The sequence below is a fragment of the Pyricularia oryzae genome, chromosome 3, assembly GCF_000002495.2.
Source record: "Pyricularia oryzae 70-15 chromosome 3, whole genome shotgun sequence".
Lineage (NCBI taxonomy): Eukaryota > Fungi > Ascomycota > Sordariomycetes > Magnaporthales > Pyriculariaceae > Pyricularia > Pyricularia oryzae.
In genome coordinates this window covers 4,478,118-4,497,575 of record NC_017849.1, presented here as the reverse complement: position 1 = coordinate 4,497,575, position 19,458 = coordinate 4,478,118, and the positions used below count along the sequence as shown (strand labels likewise).

Sequence of the window (19,458 nt, the reverse complement as noted above, 5' to 3'; positions counted from 1 at the left end):
CCCTGGCTCGACTCGACAGTTGCCTCCCACAAGGTTCGAACTCGGCCGCTGTGGCCAGTGGGCGGGTGAGAAGGCACAGGGGGCGCCCGACGAAGCGGCCAGTTCAACCGTCCACAGGACCGTTGGGCGATAATGGGGTAGGGGAATGGTGCAACGGGTCATGATGTGCATACACTGTACACTGGTACTCTGGCGAAATCCTATCGTATGTGGCCTTTCTTGTTGGTGTACATCATCCGGGATTGCACGGGAGCAAGGAGTCAATGGTGGATCTGCCACATGACATCCAATGGGCCGGGGAGACAATACTTGGGCCCTGCTTATGCAGCATGGGAACTAGGAATAACAACAAGCGCCCGTCATGGAGACGAACATCTTACTACGTCGTCGTTAGATAGGTTGATATGTAGGTACCTGGTGCGAACCAGTTCACACTCAGCGGGGGGGGGGGGGGGGGGGCACTCTGCCAAGGGCAGAAGGACTTGCAGAATCATGAGGGACAAACATTTAGCTTATGGCAGCTTTATGCGTGTTTCAGCAAGCGCCGATGTCCTTGGTCATCAGGCCATCTCCTTTCCTGCTAGCTGGGAATTAATAGAAACGACGATACCGTGAGCAGATATGGGGCAAAGGCAGCTACATGCTCACTGGTAACAAGCACACGGCTCGAGATTGGATTGCATATTCCCGTAGATCTATATTTGTACCATAGCACACTATGTCGTTCGTGACAGCGCCGTCGCAGCTACATTAACTTTGACGAACAAGCTTCGCTTGCCGAGACCTGTAGTGTATGCCGCGGACGGTGGGGGCTGTATTTCTAATTATGATTCTATATTTTCACACCCAAGCAAGCCTCAACGGCATGCTTGTAGGTCGCGTCAACGCCGACCAGTCGTTTGCAACCTAGCTGTAAAGAATGGATGCTTCAGGGCGTCAGCGGGAGTGATCCTCTTGTCAGGATTGACGTGGAGGCAGCGATCCAAGAGGTCGTGGAAGAGGTTAAGCTCCTTGGCCTCAGTATCCGTCATGCCAGCAGACGCGGCCAGCAGACGGGTCCGCAGATCGCGAGTTGGCTTGATGGCGGCCAGGGTCCTGACGGTAGTCTGCAGGGGTTTGTGTTAGTTAACTTGTGGGCCGCGTTGCGTGCATTTGCTATTTTGATTTACGAACAAGAAAATGTTGGGGAGAGGATCAATAGGGTGTAGGGCGGTACAGAGGGGTGTTGGGAAGGGGTGCCTAGCACCATATGGTGGTGTTGATGTGACCGGTCCGTCGGATACTGGGCCCACCAAAATGGGAAAAGGCCGCAGCCAAAGATAGACGAAGGTGTAGAGAGGGGTTAACGATGACCGTAGCCGGGCTGTTGGGGGCATGATTATGGGGTTTAATTTGATTGCATTGCACGTCAGCAGAAAAAGCTGAGGAGACAGGGCTGTCGATGATGATGTTGCCTGAGTTGACGCCGACACCACAAGCGTACGTTGCCTTTAGCAGCCCACACGGGACGATGCAGTGACTTCACTAATCAGGTAGGCGCCCAGCCGTTGAGCTAGTCAGGGGTGGTAGGCTGTGTTTGCTGAACTAGATCCACCTCCGCTGGACGATCTCAGATCCTGGGTATTATTGACTTGATCCCTGGAAATCGTTGCATCGGAAACTGTCCCGAGTATGGATGGTTGAACAAATCGGGCCTCAAAATCCGACCCGCTGCGCATAATTGAAATCGCCAACGCAAGGGCCAAAAGGTCGTGTCTTGAGTCTGGTGGAGGTAGACGGATGAGGTGATTCCGCTGACAGATTGTCCTGTCGTTGGGCGTCCTCAGAATCTCGGGTGCGGGAAAACGAGGCAGGGGAGGTAAAAATAGAATTATTGCCGCGCCACTTGTCATTGTTGGTTCGACGACGCATTCGCGATCTTGAAACAAGTAGCGCAACCGCCACCGATCTCTGTTTGCAGATGTCACAAATGTGGACACCAAAACAAACGATGTCAAGCCAAAGAGAACGAATGAATAGACGCCAACGATGCCCATGGGCAACGCAAAGCGAGAGTTTGACGCAGGAGCCAGGCTAGAGATTTCGGACAAAAAGAAAACAACCAAACACCAAGGAAATAAGCGAAGCAAACGTACCTTGCCCAAGACTTTGTCCCTCTCTTGGCTGAAAAAGTTGCCGACCTCGTCAAAGTGCATCTGCCACAGTTCACCCCTTTGATAAAGCTTTCTACTCATCTTGCCGCGGATCTCCATGATGGCGCGAAGCATCTGGTTGTTGCTGTCACCCGTAAAGAGAATCTTGCCCGTGTACATCTCGTACAAGGTGCAGCCGATCGACCACATGTCCGCGGCATAGTCGTATGGGATTCCTAAAATGATCTCAGGCGCTCGGTAGAACCTACTGACGAGGTAAGGTGTGATCTCGTTGTGTGCTGTCGCCGCGTCTGATCTGTCGATCGCAGTGCCCAAATCACAAATCTTTAGCACATTACGTTGGTCGTTGACCTGCATCAAGATGTCATCAATCTGGTTAGTCAAGCCGGCCATGTTGAACCCCCAGGGTAAAAACGACAAGGTCAGGCTTACCAAGATGTTGTCTGGCTTTAGATCGGCGTGTATGATGCTGCACCTGCGCATGTGCCCCAGGGCCAAAAATATCTGGTATGCATAAGCCCGAACGCCCCGAAGGTTGATACCAACGTTGTTGCCAAACTTTTTAAGCACTTCTCTGAGGTTGAGGGACAAGTTCTCAAAGGCCATACACAAATGGCCCTTGTACTCGAAAGAGCGCTCAAACTTGACAATGTGCTTCTTGTTTTCAGGATCCGCATCGTTGAGCTTCTGCAGGATGGCGATCTCAGTAAAACCTCCTTTTCGTAGGGCGTCGTTGTTGCGCATTATTTTGATGGCAACGAGCTTCTTGTTCGTTATGTCCATTGCCCTCGCCACACCCGAGAACATTCCCTTGCCAAGTGCCGACTGGATCTGATACCGGCCGTCCAGGATCTCTCCAGGTCTGATCTTGTAGTAGCCGTCCTTGTCGTCGCCTTCAAGGATACCGCCACCATTGCCCTGCGCCAGCTGCGTAGCACCTGCTTCATCTTCTGCACCAGCCGCTTGAGCCGACTTTTTGGGTGCAACATACCTCTCAGGCGGGGCCGTGGAGAACATGTCAAAGTCGTCATCGTCTTCGTCGTCAGCTGCTTTCGGGGCGCCGGTATCTGTCTCCTGTTCCATGACCTCTCCGTTGCCAAGGGCCGAGGCATTATTGGTGTTAGGACCTTCGCCGTGCAATCCTACGTTGCCATGTCGCATTTCGTCGCGGCGCTCATCCTCTTTCCTGTCAGCAGTAGGATCATAGTCGGCAGCCGAGGGGCCGTCTTCATCCAGGGATTTGCCCTTGTTATGAGTGTTGACCAAATCCTGCTCAGTAAACATATCCAGAGCTTCCGGCGTTCCAGCATCATTGGCTTGCGCAGGGGACCGATCAGGAGATACCGCATCTGAAAACGCATTAGTAACAGAAGTATGGCTGTGGCATCTCAGGGCGTTCTTACCAGAGCGAGGCGTATTGACTTCGGTCCGTTGTGGCGTGTTGGCCTGTGTCGATTCAGGCGTCGAAACGGCCAGTTTGGCAGCAGATGCAGCGAGAAGCTGCTGCTGCATTGGTGTTGAGGCGCGTGACTTGCGGAGGAGCTCTTCACGGCGCCGTCTCCGACGCTCGATTTCAGCCTCTTCGTCCACGACAGACGGAGGTTCCCAGTCCTCGGCCTGAGACTCGGACTGCTTGGAGCCAGGGCTGTATGAGCGAAGTAGATCGATTAGCATACTTGAACAGTTATTCGGAATACAGCTACACCCAACATAAGTGGTAAGATTGGAAACATACTCTCTCTTGTCATCTTTAGCACCGTTTTTATGCTCTTCGGCAACACCTTTAACAGATTTAGCATGGACCATTCTCTGGCTACTATCATCAGCCACAGGACGAGCCCGCTTGGACATGGTTTCGTCCCGTGGCTGTCTGTCATTGTGGGCACTATACTTGATAGACTCAGCCTGGTCCCTATCCTGATATTGTCGATCGCGATGGTGACCATCACCTCTGCCGCTGCCCCTATCACGTCCTCCATTTTCAGCCCGCGTAGAGCGGTACGGCGATCTGCTGCGGTGACGTGCACGCTTGTCCGGGTACTTGTCACCATCTCTGTCGTCGTAGCGATAGTCTCGGTCATCGTATGGGAGAGGGCCGCTGGCACCTGGGCGATCTAGGTCCTCGTACTGGCGGGAAGGCCGATCGCGGCGGCGCGATGACTCCTCGTAGTGGACGCGAAACCGGCGCGGGTCGCGGTCAGAACCACCGCCGCCCCTGGATCCATTGTAATAGTCGCGGTCGTCAGCGCGGGCACGCTTGGAGCCGCGTGGAGAGCCGGAACGATAGCCGGGTTCGGGAGACCTGGACGGCCTGCCTCGATTTCTATTGGTACGGTCAACACCGCTGGCCCCCTCACGATGCGGCAGAGTGGTTGCCTTTTTCACACCATGGTCGCCGTTCTCTACAATTTCACCTTCGTCTGAGCTGTAGCCGGAAGCCATCGCGCTGGATGTGCCTGCCTATCGAGAATCGGGTGTTTTGTTTGCTCCTTGGTGTTTTGGTCACCCAGCCTGGGCCCTTTTTTTCGTTGCGAGAGGTTGGGATGTTTGTGTAAGCGTCAGTGAAAGAAGCGATGAAGCAAGTGAGATGCGACAAATGCGCCCAACCGGATCTAACCTAGAGCCTTTTCAGTCAGATCATGCCGGTCTGATTGTAAGCCACTGCAAGTTCGTAAAAAGATGCTGTACTCTCTGTCGGGGTGAAGATTCCGTGACGGATCAACAGATCGCGGTGAAGGGATGATCTCGTGAACAAAACGCCTATGCTTGAGATTCAGAGTCTGAATTGCTCGCGCGAGTCATCCATCAGATTGATCGGATACAGTGTGTAGGTAGTGTAAATTAGTGTGTAGGGCGAGCGCGTCGGGATGGCGAGAGTGGGTCTGAGACCCCACTCACCGCTAGAGTAAAAGACTCGAGTGCCTTGCCTTATCGGCTGATTTTCCCGAATGATAAGCCTCGTCGCAGTTGGAAGAGGGGCAAAAAAGGGTCGGGTCCGTCTTTCTCCAAGTCCCTTTGAACAGAGCCATCTTTGAACCCACCTGAACCAGCGCATCGGCAACAAAGTTTCCTTGTCGTCGAAGTCTTTATTTCGCAGCCTAGAACCTCACCAGAATCTTTTCAGAAGATCACAATGGGTGGCGCAAACCGTGAAGGTATGCGCTCAACGATCCCCGGATTTCAAGCCACGACCAGTCCTCCCCGCCATCCTGCTCATTGCTGACACGCGTTTTCTGCACACTCAGGCGGCAAGGCCAAGCCTCTCAAGGCTCCCAAGAAGGGCAACAAGGACCTCGACGACGACGACAAGGCTTTCCTCGAGAAGAAGCGCGCCGGTTAGTGAAAATATCATTATGGCCCGAGTTCGGATGAACGAAACGAAACGAACTTGGATAACATTGCCCCGTCGGCTGCTAACCCTGTTTGATGCGCACTAGAGGAGAAGGCAAAGAAGGAGATGGCAGACAAGGCCAAAGGCAAGGGACCTCTTAACACAGGTACCCAGGGTATCAAGAAGAGCGGAAAGAAATGATTAGCATTGCGTTTGGTTGGCTTTGGGCATTTGAGCGACCATTCGGTTCCATGTTGACCTCGGCGTCGGCTTGATTCAGAACACGCAGCGATGGAGTTGTGGATTAGTTCTATTATTAAGGACTACGAGAAACTGGGAATATGAACTTGGCGTTCCGACATGCTCAACTTGTTCAAAAACTTGGTGACATGAGCCATGTGTCTTGTTGCTGTGGCCACCTTGTTCTGCTGCGACGACTTGAATCGTTGAAGCAAGGTGAGCCATGTGTTGTACGACGTGCTATTTATCTAACCCGTAAACCATACTCGGCATCTAAATTACTGTATATGTTCAGTCCGAGACTACTCCAGCATGCTCATGTTTAATGGCTTAAGAATTTACTTCAGGGGTACTTCAAGGGTTAGGGTGAATAGCACTGGGAAGACGGGGAAATTGTTGAACTGAAATGTTATTGATTCCACATTCATAATCGCTCTTGCCTCGGCCCTCAACAGAAAAATAATAAAAATAACAATACCAAGAACAGTTCAAACACAAATCCCATGTGCAATTCTAAAGAAATTCATGCGTATGGCGACTGTACAAAAGGACCCACGAATTGGCGGAGGTTAGGCAGAACAAGGACATTCTAGAAAAGAAAGAGAAAAAAGTCGACCAAAAAAAGAAGAAAAAAACGGCCACAACCGAGACATTCCATCTCCAAAACCTCCAGAAATAAAAATGCCCGAACCACCAGTCAACGGCGTGCGCCGGCGCCGAGACCCCTCCGCAGACGCCACAACCGCCACCGACAAGCTCGTCGAGACCGTCAAGGCCGTCGAGGACAAGGCATCCCAGACGCTCCTCATCCTGTGGGACGAGCTGGAGGACTGGCGGCGCGACAACGCCTTCATCCTGGGCGGGTACCGGCGCACCAGCAACAGCTACGCTGCGTCGCTGGCCAGCCTGCTGCACCTGCACAACGAGTCTGTCAACATCTGGTCGCACCTCCTCGGCGCCATCGGGTTCACGGCGACGGGCGCGTACTTTTTGCAGGCCGTCGTCAGGCCCAGGGTGGCCGAGGCCTATGGAGGTGACGTGCTCGCCTTTGCCTGCTTCTTTGCAGGCGCCTTCCTCTGCCTGGGGATGAGTGCCACCTTTCACGCCCTCAGCAACCACTCGCCCGCCGTCGCGAAGTGGGGGAACAAGCTCGACTACACGGGCATTGTGTTCTTGATCGTTGGTAGCTACGTCCCCGCGCTGTACTACGGGTTCCGCTGCCATCCGGCGCTGCTGGAGCTTTATCTGTCCATGGTGAGTTTGCCTACTCGCCGTGAATCTGCAGCACTTTCTTTTGGGATGGTGCCCTTGCCGTAATGACATTACCTGACCAAACCCCCTATCAGATCTGTATTCTTGGCCTCGGATGCCTGGCAGTTTCCTGGGTAGAGCATTTCCGATCCCCAGCCTGGCGACCCTACCGGGCACTCATGTTCGTGGGCCTAGGCCTCTCTGGCGTTGTACCGGTGGTGCATGCCGTCGGCGAGGATGGCTTTGCTGCCCTGGACGAGCGGATGGGGCTGAAGTGGGTGATGTTGCAGGGCGCTATGTACATTTTTGGAGCCTTCATCTATGCGGTAAGATCTGTGCAGCCCCTGAATTCTTCACGCGGAGCACTCTACGACAAAAAATTTTGCTGACATGCAGTCATTACAGGCACGCTGGCCCGAACGGTCATTCCCTGGCAAGTTTGACATATGGTGTAGCAGCCATCAGATCTTTCACATCTTTGTTCTCCTTGCCGCCGCATCTCATTTGTACGGCATGATCAAAGCGTTTGACTTTCGGCATAGTCCGCTGGGTTCTGCGCAATGTTGAGCAGCGTCTTTTCAGCAAAGAAAAAAATGGCCTTGTTACTATTTCGTTTCATTCAGCTGAAGCTCGAGGATTGTCTATGCATTTCCACAAAGATGGGATCTAGACTGGACTAGACTAGAGTAGAACAGACTTGATAATCAAATAAAAAAAAGGCTCGCGATTTGTCATCTGCCCGGGTTGTAGCAAAGAGCAAGCCTCAATCGAGGCCCAGGTCCATCACCCTTACAAGCCCAGAGCCCATCGCAGCGGCAGCCCACCAACCCAGCTCGACGTTAGGATTCCAAGCACAAACCACGACTCGAGTCTCAGGCTCATGCAACATAATTCCTTTGAGCGGATTGTGTTCCTCCGGATAGTCGTCCCTTTCTGTCCGCTCGACCAGCTCACAACCATTGGCTGCGGCCGAGTCGCCTTTGCGTGCCGTGGTCCGCTTTGCCTTTGCCTTTGCCTTCTCCCGGGCCTTTTTCATGACCGCCCTAGAGTGATCGTTTCTCGGATTGTCGTTAATTTCGGGCTTGAACCCATGCAGGATGCGAACTGCACCCCGGATCTGTGGTTTGCCATCCGTGTTCTCCTGGTCCGCGTCCTGCATCGTGGTATCTTCATTATTGGCATCTCCATCAGGAGTCTGGGCCTCGTTGGCTTTTCTGTACTCGTGTTGAAACAGCTTGATCTTGTACAGCTTCTCACCTCGCAGGTAAAAGACCTTGCGCATGGTGTTGAAGGACCAGAGCGAGCCGTCTGCACACCCAATCAGCGTATAACAGTGCGTCTTGCCGGCTGACAGGCACATAGGCTGGCTGAAGCCTTGGAAGACGGTGCGTAGCTGCGAGGGATACCTCATGGCCAGGAAGGCGACAGTGGTAGAGCCCGGGGTGGAGTTGGCATAAGTTGAAAGAAAGCCTTGCATGTGTTCACACCAGTCTAGCATGTTGGGCTGGAAAACGGCACTTGGAGTCGTATGGGCTGCGGTTTCCTGTGATGGATCCGTGAAATCGGTAATGGCCGGACAACCGCCCAACGGGACGGATGTTATCAGGTAAGGGTGCGAGGGGTAGCCTGAGCATATGTCGAGCATTTCCGCGTGGTGGACAACTTGTCTTGATATGAGAACAAGAGGCTGTATGGACCATATGCCGATGGTTCCATCCTTGAATCCGACCGCTATGCGGTTGACATTGACCCATGCGAAACAAGTTGCGACTATCCCAGTTTCTTCCTCTTTGAGGCTGATTGTGGCGATGGGTGTTTGAATCCAGTCTAGAGACGTGTGCAGGTTTGGTTAGATATCGGCCCATATTTTCATGCAGTACATCGTTATGTGAGAACCGGGCAACAGGTAAACCTACCGAACTGTGTCTCGCTACCGACTTCAGGCTCCTTGACCTCGACAATGTGAACTTGACCTTCACACAAGACGGCAATGACGCCACAGAGGGATCCTGGCTTGGTTACTGGGGCCACTGGGCACCACTGCAGTCTCGTCACTCTACCCCAGTCGAAGCAAATGGCCGAAACTCTCTGCGGCGGTTTTCGGCAAGGCCTGCGCACAGAATCCCCATCCAATTCTGACTCAAACCTCCAGAACTGCACACTACCGGCGGTCTTATCCTCCTTGGGGACTGCCTTCTCGGTTCGGTAGAATGCATAGTCTGAGTGTGGTGAAACCGCGATGGCGAGAATTTGAGCAGCATCAGGGTCCGCGCGGGGCGCCCAGCCTATAGCCAACGGTACACCTCCTACATCGAATAGCGAGCCGGTAGGCTGTTGTGCTTCGTCCGTTACAGATTCATCCTTCTCGGAAAGGGTTATTGCGCTCCCCTGGGGAATCACCACAGGCTTCTGGCTATCATGAGGCCCAATGAATGTAATCAAATCTCCTTTGGTTGACTCGGGCAGAAGCTTCTTCTTACGCTTGGCCGGTACCGTGCCGAGCCTCTGTGACGCAGTGCCACCTTCTGTGATCTGTCGATACCATGCATGGAACTTTTTCCTCTGCTCTGCCTCGAAACCGCCAGGAACCCAGGGGCTTGGCATAACGCAGCAACGTCTTTTCAACCCACGGTCGGGGAGGACGTGGTTGACATAGTGCAATCGCAGGTTGTCCGCAAGCGCGACCGCGGCCACATCCGGTCCATACACTGTCTCAAGAAGCAGGCCGAATCGATCGTGACGCTGCAACGGACCTAGATAGACCCTCAAGCTTTTGTTGAGGTTGTCGGCCACATAGCGCCAAAGCTCCCCGTCGGTCTCGGGCGGTCCTTTTCGTTTCGAGACTACTTTCAGTGACGCTCGATATGCCGCTTGTGACTTTTTCTTCTTTGGCAATCGCCACCTCACCTTGGAGGCTGCGTCTCCGTTTTTTTCTGGTCCTAGGTCCGTCGGGTCCTCTGTTTGTACATCCACAGTTCCTGATTCCCTGGCCGGTTTGGAGGCTGGGGTCGACGTCTGCCTCGAACTAGGCTTTGGCTGCGTCGGCGCATTCTTGCGCTGACGTTTGGGGGTCTTGTCCGTGGCCTTTGCTCTCCTCGACGAGCTGGTGTGTGAAGCATAACCTACATCACTTTCATCGGCCTGGACCTCATCATCTTCTGCGGCCGACAAGTCGCTTATCTGGTCCTGGCCGGCGCCATCCTGCCCCAAGCCATTCTCAAAGTCTCCGTCCTCATTTACCGAAGGCTTTCTTTGCCGTCTGCTGGATTTGGAGGGAGTTATAGTATCGTTCACTTCCACTTCACCGTCGACGTCGTCGTCAAGGCCGTAATCAACGGCTTTGTATGTCGCACGTCTGGCGCGAGTCGACCGACGAGCGCTCATAGTTACGGATCAGAGCAGAGAGCAAGATTTCTGTCATCATTTCATGACATCTCTGGGGTTGGCTTTGGTACGAAAAATGACAACTGCATTGAAGAAAAAGTCGTCAAAAAAGGCCAGTAAGGTGTAGCCTGTTTGCGCCTACCCCCACTAGAAATTGTGCAACAGGGTCCACTTTTTACATGCCATCGGAATTTACAGAATGGAGCGGGTTGTCTGTAACTTCTTTGTCGTCACTTTTTGCGCGACAACCTGTCCAACTCGACAAGACTCGTCTGCTTGAAATCGCCCATTCGCACCATTGTTACAGTGGAATAGAGACTACAGGGACCCCACCACCTCGAAATATATAAATCATATTCGTCCATCGATAAATGTTTCGCCTTGTCGCTAGGACGAGTCTAACAAGTCTTCAACTCTTCCCCCTTCCCCACACTAAAAGCCTCAACGCGCTAAAGAAACTGCCCCTTTTTGCAACAAATCCACGATTACTAAATGAATCAATTGCACTTTGACTGTAACTTTCACCGTTGGTCAAGCCCAGGAACACTCAACGGCTAATTGCCAACTTGCCTTGCAAATGCCACTGTCGGACTTTGCCAAGACCTTTCATCCGTCGAAGGTCCCCCGGACATTGAAGGCCGTGCTAGTCCAAGATCTCCGACCCCCGGATTTTATTTTTAAGTGACTGGACCTTGAGCTCTGGGAAATGCGGCAGCTAGAGGAGCGCGTCGTTGGGGTGATCCTTTATGGCCGTGTTTAATCCACTAGCTCCGTCATGGCCAGAGGGAGGTAGCGTCTCTGGTGAGTGAGAAGGCCCGAGGATCTCTTGGATACATCTGGTAAGGATTTTGCAAGTGATCTAGGAAAGAATAGGAGGCCCCTGAGGGAATCGTAATCGAAATCGTCATCAAAAAGAGGGAGAAAAAAACTACCGGTAGAACCCGATGGTTCGGTTGGACCTAGTGAGTAGAATCTGTAGCTCGTCTCAGGAGTGCCACAGTTTGCCTCTGATCCCTATGTGTGAATATTGAGATTTTCAAGACTTACGCATCCGTTTGCCGCCCCGTAGACACCAGGTTAGGCTGTTAGTACGAGGACAAAGCTCGGAATTGGGGAGCCGTTCAACTAGCAAACAGCCAACGCCAACACCTACCCCCTTAAGCTCCGAATCCTTAGTATTACACTGGCTAGCTCTGGACTAATCTCGCCCGTTTGTTGCGATCCAGAATACTGTAGAAGCATTGTTTACTTGCCGATCTGCCTTTGTCGAAAGTCATTTATTTGGACAAATGCCACCCCTCGCGACAAAGGAATCGACATGACCTTTCTATTGTTCAGGCAAAACGTTCGTTACCTTTGTCCAGTGACTTCTTTTCTTTACAGACCTTTGGTCTTGGTTCATTCTTTCGTCGCATAAAAAGTCACCTTCATCTCGAGTCTTGTCCCGGCTCATCCAGTCGTTAATCATCATCAACAACCGCATCATTTTTACAGGCTTCCTCACGCAAGAAACTTGCCAGATTTCGACATTACACAACACCAACAAACAACACATCACAAAATGCGTCCTTCGACCTCTACAAACGTCGCCCTGGCAACACTGCTGGCAGTGCTGGGTGTCGACGCTCACATGATCATGAACACGCCTGTCCCATACAACCTAAACGGCCAGGCGCCACTGCTTCAAACGTCGCCTCTGGGTCCCGACTTTGCCTTTCCGGGCCAGGGACTGTCGCGAGTCGTCGAGATGAACAAGTACGCCGCCGGTGGCGCCCCGATCGAGGTGCAATTCACCGGTTCCGCCATGCACAAGGGCGGCTCGTGCCAGTTCTCCGTGGCCCCCGGAACCACGCCGCCGAGCGACCCCAAGGCCTGGAAGGTCATCACCTCCATCATCGGCGGCTGCCCCGGCGAGACGGACGGCGAGGGTAACCTTCAGACCATCGGGCAAGACCCAGAGGGTCGGCCGACCGCCCAGCAGTGCACATCCTTTGAGGAGAAGGAGTGCCTCAAGACCTTCAAGATCCCGGTGCCCAAGGAGCTCGCGAGCGGCAGCTACACGTTCGCGTGGACCTGGTTCAACACGGTCGGCAACCGCGAGATGTACATGAACATGGCCCCCATCGAGGTCTCGGGCGGCGCCAGCGAGGCGGCTGGCCAGAGCTACCTCAACAGCCTGCCGTCCATCTTTGTCGCCAACATCAAGGGCAACCCCGTCAGCACCTGCACCACCTCGCCGGGCGTCCTGGGCTTTCCCGAGCCTGGAAGCGTCGGCATGGTCCTCCAGCCTCCCACGGCGGGCTCATCTGGTAGCTGCCCGGCGCCTGCTGCGGCACCCAGCTTCGAGCAGGACATCCGCGCGATGCAGGACGGCGGTGCCGCGCCGGCCCCGCCCTCCGGAGGGAGCGACAACGGCAACGATGGCGGCGAGAAGGGCGACTATGGTGGCAACGAGGAGACAGCAAGCACTGCTCCTCCTGCCACCACCGATGTGCCCAGCGGTGTCTACATCAACCCTACCACCCCCACCACCCTCGCCACTGTCGTCAAGGACCCCGAGACGGCTGCTCCCCCCGCCGCGACGCCCGTGCCGGCACCCAACGCAGGCTACGGTGGTGGTCTCCAGGGCACCAAGGTCGCCTGCGCGACGGACGGCGAGCTCATCTGCATCGGCGCGCAGCAGTTTGGCATCTGCAACTTTGGCTACGCGCTGCCGCAGGATCTGGCGGCGGGCACCGCCTGTGCTAACGGCCAGATCGCCAAGCGCTCGGCGTGAGTCCCTTTTTGAGGATCTCGTCGAAGCGGATTTTCGAAGGGTTTGTATTTGTGTGACAAGAGGGGGAAAAAATCGACCCCGGTACTTGAAGGTAAATTGAACAGTTTATTGTTGTAAAAGATTGAAACCATGTGAAATATAGATCTAGAGCCTGTACATTTTTTTCCTTTCTTCTTTTGTTTTTTATTTCATTTTATTATTTTTTATTTTTATCCAGAATGGATTCTTGACCTCATTCGATATTCAATGAGTCGTATGGTGCTTCGGAGGGTTTGATGTGAGGATCCGGTGACGATCAATGAACAAACTTGCCGACTCCAGGTAACCCAAGCAAGTCAGGGTGAGTGTGTTCGGCGGTTTGAGACCAGACAAGCTAGGGGCAGTGAACAAAGAACGACCGAAATTCAAGCCTGTGTGTAGGCACCAGTTAGTTGCGCTGGTGTCACGTGGGAGGCTGTGCTGACCCGTAACCCTTGCAAATAGACCAGGGGCGTAGCCTGGATTTAAAGCCCGGCTCACCGAAGTTGGCGCCAATCATCGCCCTACCAAGTCCTAAAAACAGCGACTGCTTACTGGGATTTGGGCGCAGCAATCGCGGCTGGTTCTCACCGGGGGCTTGAAGCTCATCCATCCCCCAACAGCAATGCAGCAGTTCGAGTCCTCATGATGAAAGACTATAAGGAGTCGGAGGCGGGTTGGTTTGGTGTTTGATGATTCTCTTGTTCAGCATCAGCATTCATTCGCATTTGAGTTTGACATCGTCGCCCTCGTGCTTTGTTCTCGAGTTTTGTGGGAATATCCAAACAAGGGTTCAACAAAGCACACAATTTGGCTGTTGGATGTCAGCATAAGCATTGAAATCTCTTGATTCAAGACAGTTCAAGCCTTTCAGTTATATATAGTACTTTCTACTAGGAAGTACTTTCTACGTCTTCTCTTGACTTTTCTCTCTCTCTATTGTTTTATATTCTTTTTCCCTCCCTCTATTCCTCTGTCTATCCCTTATTCCTGAAACTCAAGCAAAAGACACCAATACCACACAGCACAGTCCCTTACAAGATGCATTCCACCACAAGTCCCATGAGCCTTCGCTCACTCGCTGTTGTCTTTGCCCTCCTACCCGCAATCGCCCTTGCCCACCCCACCGCAACGCCTACTCCCACAAACACAGCTTCGCCTGCACCCAGCTCCAGCGCGCCAGCCAGCACGGCAGCGACGACATCAACATTATCTGTCTCGTCCACCATCACCGGCACGCCGGCATACTGCACGACGGCGCCACCGCAGCCCAAGTTCGACATCCCAACTGGCACCACCCGGCCCGTTCCGCCTCTGCCCTGCACCGGCGCCTACGATGCGGAAAAGGGCCTGTGCTGCAAGTCCACCGACCCCAACTGCAGCGGCGGCGGCGTCGAGTGGCAGCTGCCCCTGGCGCCCTGCGTGACCTTGAACCCGCTTTACAGGGGCTGCCCGGGCAACATGCTCAACAACGTGTGCTGCGAGAGCGCACGTGTCGCCTTTGTCGACGGGAAGGTCAGCTGCGAGAACGGGAGGAGTCTGTTCATGGTCATGACGAGCGCCGACAAGACTGTCACCAGCTCCTTTGGCCCGGCAATCACCACCCCCGGGCCGAGCTCCTCTCAGACTCCCCCCAGCGCGAACCCGGGCTCGGGGACGATCCAGACCACCACCAAGACAGGTGGCGCTCGTATGCCGGCGCCGACGGGAGCGGCACCTGTTGCTGCCATCCTCGGCATGCTCGGGGCTGTGGCTGCTTTGTAAGGATGGATGGACTACCTTGATCAGTTTACAATGTGTTTTCTTTTTCTACAATACCCCTTTTGCAGCGAATGAACGGATGCTTGCGTTTCTGAAGCATAGCGACGCGTGTTTCATTTTTGTATCTTCATTTCTTTTCCTTTGTCTGGAGTGCCTTTTTTATATTTGGGCGTTTTGTCAGGCTATAAGGCGTCGGGCCATAGTGATGCTTGATGGCCCGAAATTGCTTTGTTTTCAACTTTTTGATACCAGAAAATGAAAAGATTTCTCTGCGTTCCATCTCCTTGGTCAACAAACTGCTTGCAGCTCATAATAGAAATCCCCTGGTTGGTAGAGTCTTGGAAGAGTTTGCGGTTATTTTCCTGTTCCCCTGTGACCTCCAACTGGGGCGACTTGGTGGGCGTATCCAGAAAAGGAGGCACAGTCCAACGAGACATCAAGGTGGAGGCACCGAGATTAGGTAGGTACCTTCCCTGAAGGCTTCAGCAGACGACCAAAAGGAAGCTGCAACCACACGGCTTTTTCAAAGAACTCTTAGCGCACATGCAAATTTGAGAGGCAAGGTACCTAGGTAGGTACCTACCGGCGTAGAAGGCAGATTAAGTTTACCAACCACCAACTTAGGTCCCATATGCAGTGTATCAGAGTTCACACATAACCATACGCAAATCTTGTTCACTTCTTCCATCAATAACGCATAGAAGCGCTGCCTTCTTACCTGATTCTATCCTCGTAGCATCAGTATACCAGAGTGAGCTATTCATTCGCCCTACCGGTACCAGCAAACCAGAGCAGCGACGATGAAGGCTGGCAGCAAGTTCAAGAGACTCCCACGTCAGGCCTTCTGCCACTTCTGTGGCGAGCAGAGGCCGGACCTCCTCATTTGCCAGCGATGCGAGATGGTTCATTACTGTTCTCGGGAACATCAAATCGCAGACCACCCTTGCCACAGCACAAACTGCCGACTTGTCGCCAAATGCATTAAGGAAGTGTCCGAGGAAGCCGAGCGGCTGCGAAATCTCGTATGGGATATGGACCCTTATGGCAAATTCTTTACCATCCCAGAGACTCGAAATTACATGCGTGCTCAGATGTCTCTGGGAAGGGTGATGGGCAGTTTCAACACTCCATACGCGGTCAACGCACAGCTTGAGCTGCTGCTGAAACTGTGTCGGCTGGCGAGAGAGGATAATGGACTGGTCTTGAGGACCGTGATCCCGGGCTTGATGTTGCGGCTCGGCAAGGACCAAGAATGCTACGACTTTTTGAAGTGGTGGGGGACGACGCCCATACACAGCCCTTGCTTCACCAATATTTATCTGCCATACCTGGATCTGAAAGACTCGTATGCCTACGAGGACTACAGGTGGATATTCTCCGGCAGCTCATTCGAGCTTTCCATGGGTATGCTCCTTCTGGTACATGGCTTAATCTGCTGTGTTTTCTTGGGTTGAGCTGATTAACATTCCGCAGTTGTCGCCCTTCTATTGATCAAGATCAGGTTGTTCCTCGATCTCCAGCTTTTACAGAGAACCTTTTCTCGGTCGGGTACGAACGGATCCCCTAGCCAGGCCAAGGATAACCAGCAGGCGCTTGATAGCTCCATCGTGGAAACGGCAACTCAAGACACTTGTCAGCAAATGCCAGCCATCCAAAAAGCTGCTGAGAATGGATCTGTCGATGCTCAACCCAGAAATGAATCCGCATCCCCGCAGCCCCGAGACCCTCAAATGAACGCGCAAAAACATGGTAGCATGGTTTCAGGCAACGACACCACTGGGACGACCAAAATCTTCGAACGAGACAAAACCAACGGGACCAAGTCCCAATTTTTGAAGCCACTTTCCGCTGATGTTGCCCGAATTATTCCATGCCTCCGCAGCAACATCGTCATCAACCATCTACAGCAAATCCAGAACTTTGACCACACGCTTCAGATAGCCCAGTTGGAAATAGACATATCAGAGCTCTACACGATAATTAACCAGATCAACGCGAGGTTCTGGGGGGATGTAAGCACCTTCTCCCCATGTCCCGACAGAGTACCAGGCAACGAACTAACATGTGCCCTACTGTACAGCTTTTGGACCCGAGCAAAGCGCAAATCGCGAATACATATTGTATGGATCCGAGTGGGATGGCAGAGTCGTTTAGTGTCGTCAATGTCTCGCAGAAATCATGGTATGAGACTCCAGGGGCAATCGAGTTGGTAGGTATGCTCTCCAAGTCAACAGGTTGATTGACGGACGAGACACAACCGAGAAGCATCTATATGCTGGCTCAGGCGCGAGTCGTTTGTACCTATTGCCAATGTCGGGAGCGAAGATTGGATATCCAGTATACGTATCCAAAGTAGCGTATTGGTAACCTGGCTCATAATCCTAATGGTAATTTGGTTTATCTGACTGTCGCAACGGGTTGAGTTTTGCCCTTTTTATGCTTTTGAAAGGACCAGACTGAGCAGCCCCCACAGTCATCTACTGGGCATCCAGAATACACTATTTTCAGCCCGCGCACCAACCTACCTAGATATCTACACTGGGGGGTGGGGGGTATGTCTACCGTGCCTATCAACCTTCCCAGGAATTCTTTGGTGGAATGGCTTACAGTCTTTCCTATATTACCAGCTACATCACTATTTGCACTGATAATGGTGTAAGTTGATCGTCGAGCGACGAGTTTTCCATTGTAGATGGACTAATCTTGTGACAAACTCCTGGGTATACCCAATAAAACAAAACTCCTACAAAAACAATGCCCAAGCAAAATATAAAAATAAACAAAAAAAGCCAAAGTTACTCAAGCACAATATCCCAGTCAACTTGTTTTCCAACCATATTCTTGTCTATCCCTTTCGCGGGCCGCCTCTCTCTCCGCCATTGCCCTTTCATTCGCTCTTTGCAGAGCCAACCGCCGGCGCTCAGCCTTCTCAGCGGCCCCAGCAACCACCTGCTGGGCCTTTTCGCTGGTTGCGACGTGATGGTTGTGCGCCTCGGTCTTTCGGGCCTCTTGCATTCCCCAATCCGGCCGGCGCTGCTCTGCAAGCGGAATCCCAGGCCTCATCTCGATCCTCCTGTTGGCCGCCTTGACCTTGGCAGCCCTGGCCTGACGCTGCTCCCTCTCGATCCGGGCAAAGAACTTGCTGCGCGGCGGGGCCGCCGGCTTGGTGGGGTTGCTGGCGATCCTGGCCGCCATCGTCTGCTTTTGCCTCCTCTCGGCGCGCTTCGCCTCGGCCTTGCACCTCCTCTCCCGTTCGGTGAGGGTGGGGGTGGTGGTGGTGGCGGCGGCGGCGGCAGCAGGCTGGTCGTTGCCCTGCGCTGCGATTCGCGCTTGGTAGCTGGGCCTGTTGGACAACCTGCCATGTGGTGGAAACAGAGAATACATGTCAGCCACAAAGGTGTTTGCAAACTTGGTCGAAAAAAAGTACTTACAAGAAAGACTCTGCCGTGTTGCTGATGGGCCTGGGATCCCTTGATGGCTTGTTGAGTTGGATGGCCGCCTCGGGAATGGTGGACGACCTGGCAGCAATGCCAGTGGTGGTGGGAGTGCGAGTGGCAGCCATGGGAGACATCTTGATATGGTTTTCGGAGTGGTAAAGTATAAGGAAGGTATGTATGTGCTTTTGTGGTACTTGGCTTGTCCTTTCCTTGCGATGTTATGTCGAGTCGGCAAGTTCGATGTTGGTTTACGAGATTGTTTGCGTGCTTGTATGGTTCTCGGCAAGTTCAAGCTGTTTTTTTTTCAACAAGGAGCTGGTATTGAGGCTTGGCTTGGGCTGTTGAGACTTTATATTTTGTAGCGACTGTAATAATCTGACGTATCGTAAGACTTGTAGATGGCTCGAGGCAGAGTGGACGAAATGCCACAAAGAGTAGGAGAAGGGGGACTTATATACCTACAAAAAATAGCCTTTCAAGTACAGTTATGCGATATTTACAGAAAGCTCGCCTCTCGGTCAAGTAGTTCAATGTAATAACTTTGCCATCGATATGCCGGCCCCCTTTTTGCATGCTACGTAGGACGGGCAGCTGAATGCCATGTGAAGAAATCACCAACAAACTCTCCCAGGCAAATGATGCAATTCCTAGACCTACCTCCCTGGGGATGACTCCCGTCGTTTTGTTCTCCGGGCAACGCTACGCATTGTATACAGATTTGGTTCGTTGACGCCGAATGCTATACTAGCTACTACTGAACGGGGGTGTCGCCCCGAGAATGCTTCTATTTCGTTTCTTTATTTTACCGACCCCATGGGAGTCATCCCTTTCCCATTTGGTCCTTTCGTAAACAGCAGCTTTAGGAAAATGGGGCGGCCGTTGATCCGAACGAACTAATGCAGTGCCCTTACATGCTTGACAACTTGCTTGTCGAGGGCTATATTGAGGCTGAGCCGCCCATTTTCTATGTAAACTTGACGGTAAACTGAAATAATTGTACATAATTCACGTCGGCAACTTCCTGGCCTTGATGCTGGGCCATATTACGGCGACATTGCCAACTAGGCAACTCTAGGTGGATCACGTTGCTAGTATAGACGCATATGT

At 52.9% G+C, this 19,458-nt stretch overlaps 8 protein-coding genes across 8 annotated transcripts; 5 read left to right on the top strand and 3 right to left on the bottom strand.

The window, feature by feature from the left end:
• Nucleotides 1-339: 339 nt before the first annotated feature.
• Nucleotides 340-4,962, bottom strand: MGG_12944 (CMGC/DYRK/PRP4 protein kinase). Its single transcript, XM_003712541.1, has 6 exons — nt 3,889-4,962; nt 3,557-3,798; nt 2,586-3,502; nt 2,136-2,504; nt 506-1,106; nt 340-379 (listed from the first exon to the last, which is right to left on the bottom strand). Exons 1-5 carry the CDS (start codon nt 4,593-4,595, stop codon nt 882-884), a joined length of 2,460 nt encoding a protein of 819 aa, XP_003712589.1. The 5' UTR covers nt 4,596-4,962; the 3' UTR covers nt 340-379; nt 506-881.
• A 324-nt stretch (nt 4,963-5,286) lies between these two features.
• On the top strand, nt 5,287-5,685 carry MGG_16856 (uncharacterized protein; the record flags this gene model as incomplete). Its single annotated transcript, XM_003712540.1, has 3 exons — nt 5,287-5,308; nt 5,399-5,488; nt 5,591-5,685. 3 exons carry the CDS (start codon nt 5,287-5,289, stop codon nt 5,683-5,685), a joined length of 207 nt encoding a protein of 68 aa, XP_003712588.1.
• Nucleotides 5,686-6,128: 443 nt separating this feature from the next.
• On the top strand, nt 6,129-7,718 carry MGG_16855 (uncharacterized protein). The gene is made up of 3 exons (XM_003712539.1): nt 6,129-6,978; nt 7,071-7,301; nt 7,381-7,718. Exons 1-3 carry the CDS (start codon nt 6,406-6,408, stop codon nt 7,540-7,542), a joined length of 966 nt encoding a protein of 321 aa, XP_003712587.1. The 5' UTR covers nt 6,129-6,405; the 3' UTR covers nt 7,543-7,718.
• MGG_05071 (uncharacterized protein) lies at nt 7,484-10,453 on the bottom strand. Its single transcript, XM_003712538.1, has 2 exons — nt 8,892-10,453; nt 7,484-8,802 (listed from the first exon to the last, which is right to left on the bottom strand). The coding sequence occupies exons 1-2, from the start codon at nt 10,357-10,359 to the stop codon at nt 7,739-7,741; spliced, it is 2,532 nt and encodes an 843-aa protein (XP_003712586.1). The 5' UTR covers nt 10,360-10,453; the 3' UTR covers nt 7,484-7,738.
• A 1,467-nt stretch (nt 10,454-11,920) lies between these two features.
• On the top strand, nt 11,921-13,365 carry MGG_05070 (uncharacterized protein; the record flags this gene model as incomplete). Its single annotated transcript, XM_003712537.1, has 2 exons — nt 11,921-13,131; nt 13,353-13,365. 2 exons carry the CDS (start codon nt 11,921-11,923, stop codon nt 13,363-13,365), a joined length of 1,224 nt encoding a protein of 407 aa, XP_003712585.1.
• Nucleotides 13,366-13,702: 337 nt separating this feature from the next.
• Nucleotides 13,703-15,286, top strand: MGG_05069 (uncharacterized protein). Its single transcript, XM_003712536.1, has one exon. It carries the CDS (start codon nt 14,195-14,197, stop codon nt 14,915-14,917), a length of 723 nt encoding a protein of 240 aa, XP_003712584.1. The 5' UTR covers nt 13,703-14,194; the 3' UTR covers nt 14,918-15,286.
• A 428-nt stretch (nt 15,287-15,714) lies between these two features.
• Nucleotides 15,715-17,385, top strand: MGG_15124 (uncharacterized protein; the record flags this gene model as incomplete). Its single annotated transcript, XM_003712535.1, has 3 exons — nt 15,715-16,318; nt 16,388-16,926; nt 16,995-17,385. 3 exons carry the CDS (start codon nt 15,715-15,717, stop codon nt 17,151-17,153), a joined length of 1,302 nt encoding a protein of 433 aa, XP_003712583.1. The 3' UTR covers nt 17,154-17,385.
• Nucleotides 17,386-17,731: 346 nt separating this feature from the next.
• MGG_12946 (uncharacterized protein) lies at nt 17,732-18,485 on the bottom strand (the record flags this gene model as incomplete). Its single annotated transcript, XM_003712534.1, has 2 exons — nt 17,732-18,269; nt 18,346-18,485. The coding sequence occupies 2 exons, from the start codon at nt 18,483-18,485 to the stop codon at nt 17,732-17,734; spliced, it is 678 nt and encodes a 225-aa protein (XP_003712582.1).
• Between the last annotated feature and the right edge of the window lie 973 nt (nt 18,486-19,458).

What these genes read in the sequence shown, in the direction of transcription:
- MGG_12944 (XM_003712541.1), bottom strand. Translation starts at nt 4,595, where the DNA reads ATGGCTTCCGGCTACAGCTCAGACGAAGGTGAAATTGTAGAGAACGGC. An exon ending in GCTAAAGATGACAAGAGAGA is followed by an intron (nt 3,799 to 3,888) that starts GTATGTTTCCAA and finishes TCGCTCATACAG; the next exon opens with CCCTGGCTCCAAGCAGTCCG. An exon ending in AGTCAATACGCCTCGCTCTG is followed by an intron (nt 3,503 to 3,556) that starts GTAAGAACGCCC and finishes ATGCGTTTTCAG; the next exon opens with ATGCGGTATCTCCTGATCGG.
- MGG_05069 (XM_003712536.1), top strand. Translation starts at nt 14,195, where the DNA reads ATGCATTCCACCACAAGTCCCATGAGCCTTCGCTCACTCGCTGTTGTC.
- MGG_16855 (XM_003712539.1), top strand. Translation starts at nt 6,406, where the DNA reads ATGCCCGAACCACCAGTCAACGGCGTGCGCCGGCGCCGAGACCCCTCC. An exon ending in TGGAGCTTTATCTGTCCATG is followed by an intron (nt 6,979 to 7,070) that starts GTGAGTTTGCCT and finishes ACCCCCTATCAG; the next exon opens with ATCTGTATTCTTGGCCTCGG. An exon ending in TTGGAGCCTTCATCTATGCG is followed by an intron (nt 7,302 to 7,380) that starts GTAAGATCTGTG and finishes CAGTCATTACAG; the next exon opens with GCACGCTGGCCCGAACGGTC.
- MGG_05071 (XM_003712538.1), bottom strand. Translation starts at nt 10,359, where the DNA reads ATGAGCGCTCGTCGGTCGACTCGCGCCAGACGTGCGACATACAAAGCC. An exon ending in CGGTAGCGAGACACAGTTCG is followed by an intron (nt 8,803 to 8,891) that starts GTAGGTTTACCT and finishes ACACGTCTCTAG; the next exon opens with ACTGGATTCAAACACCCATC.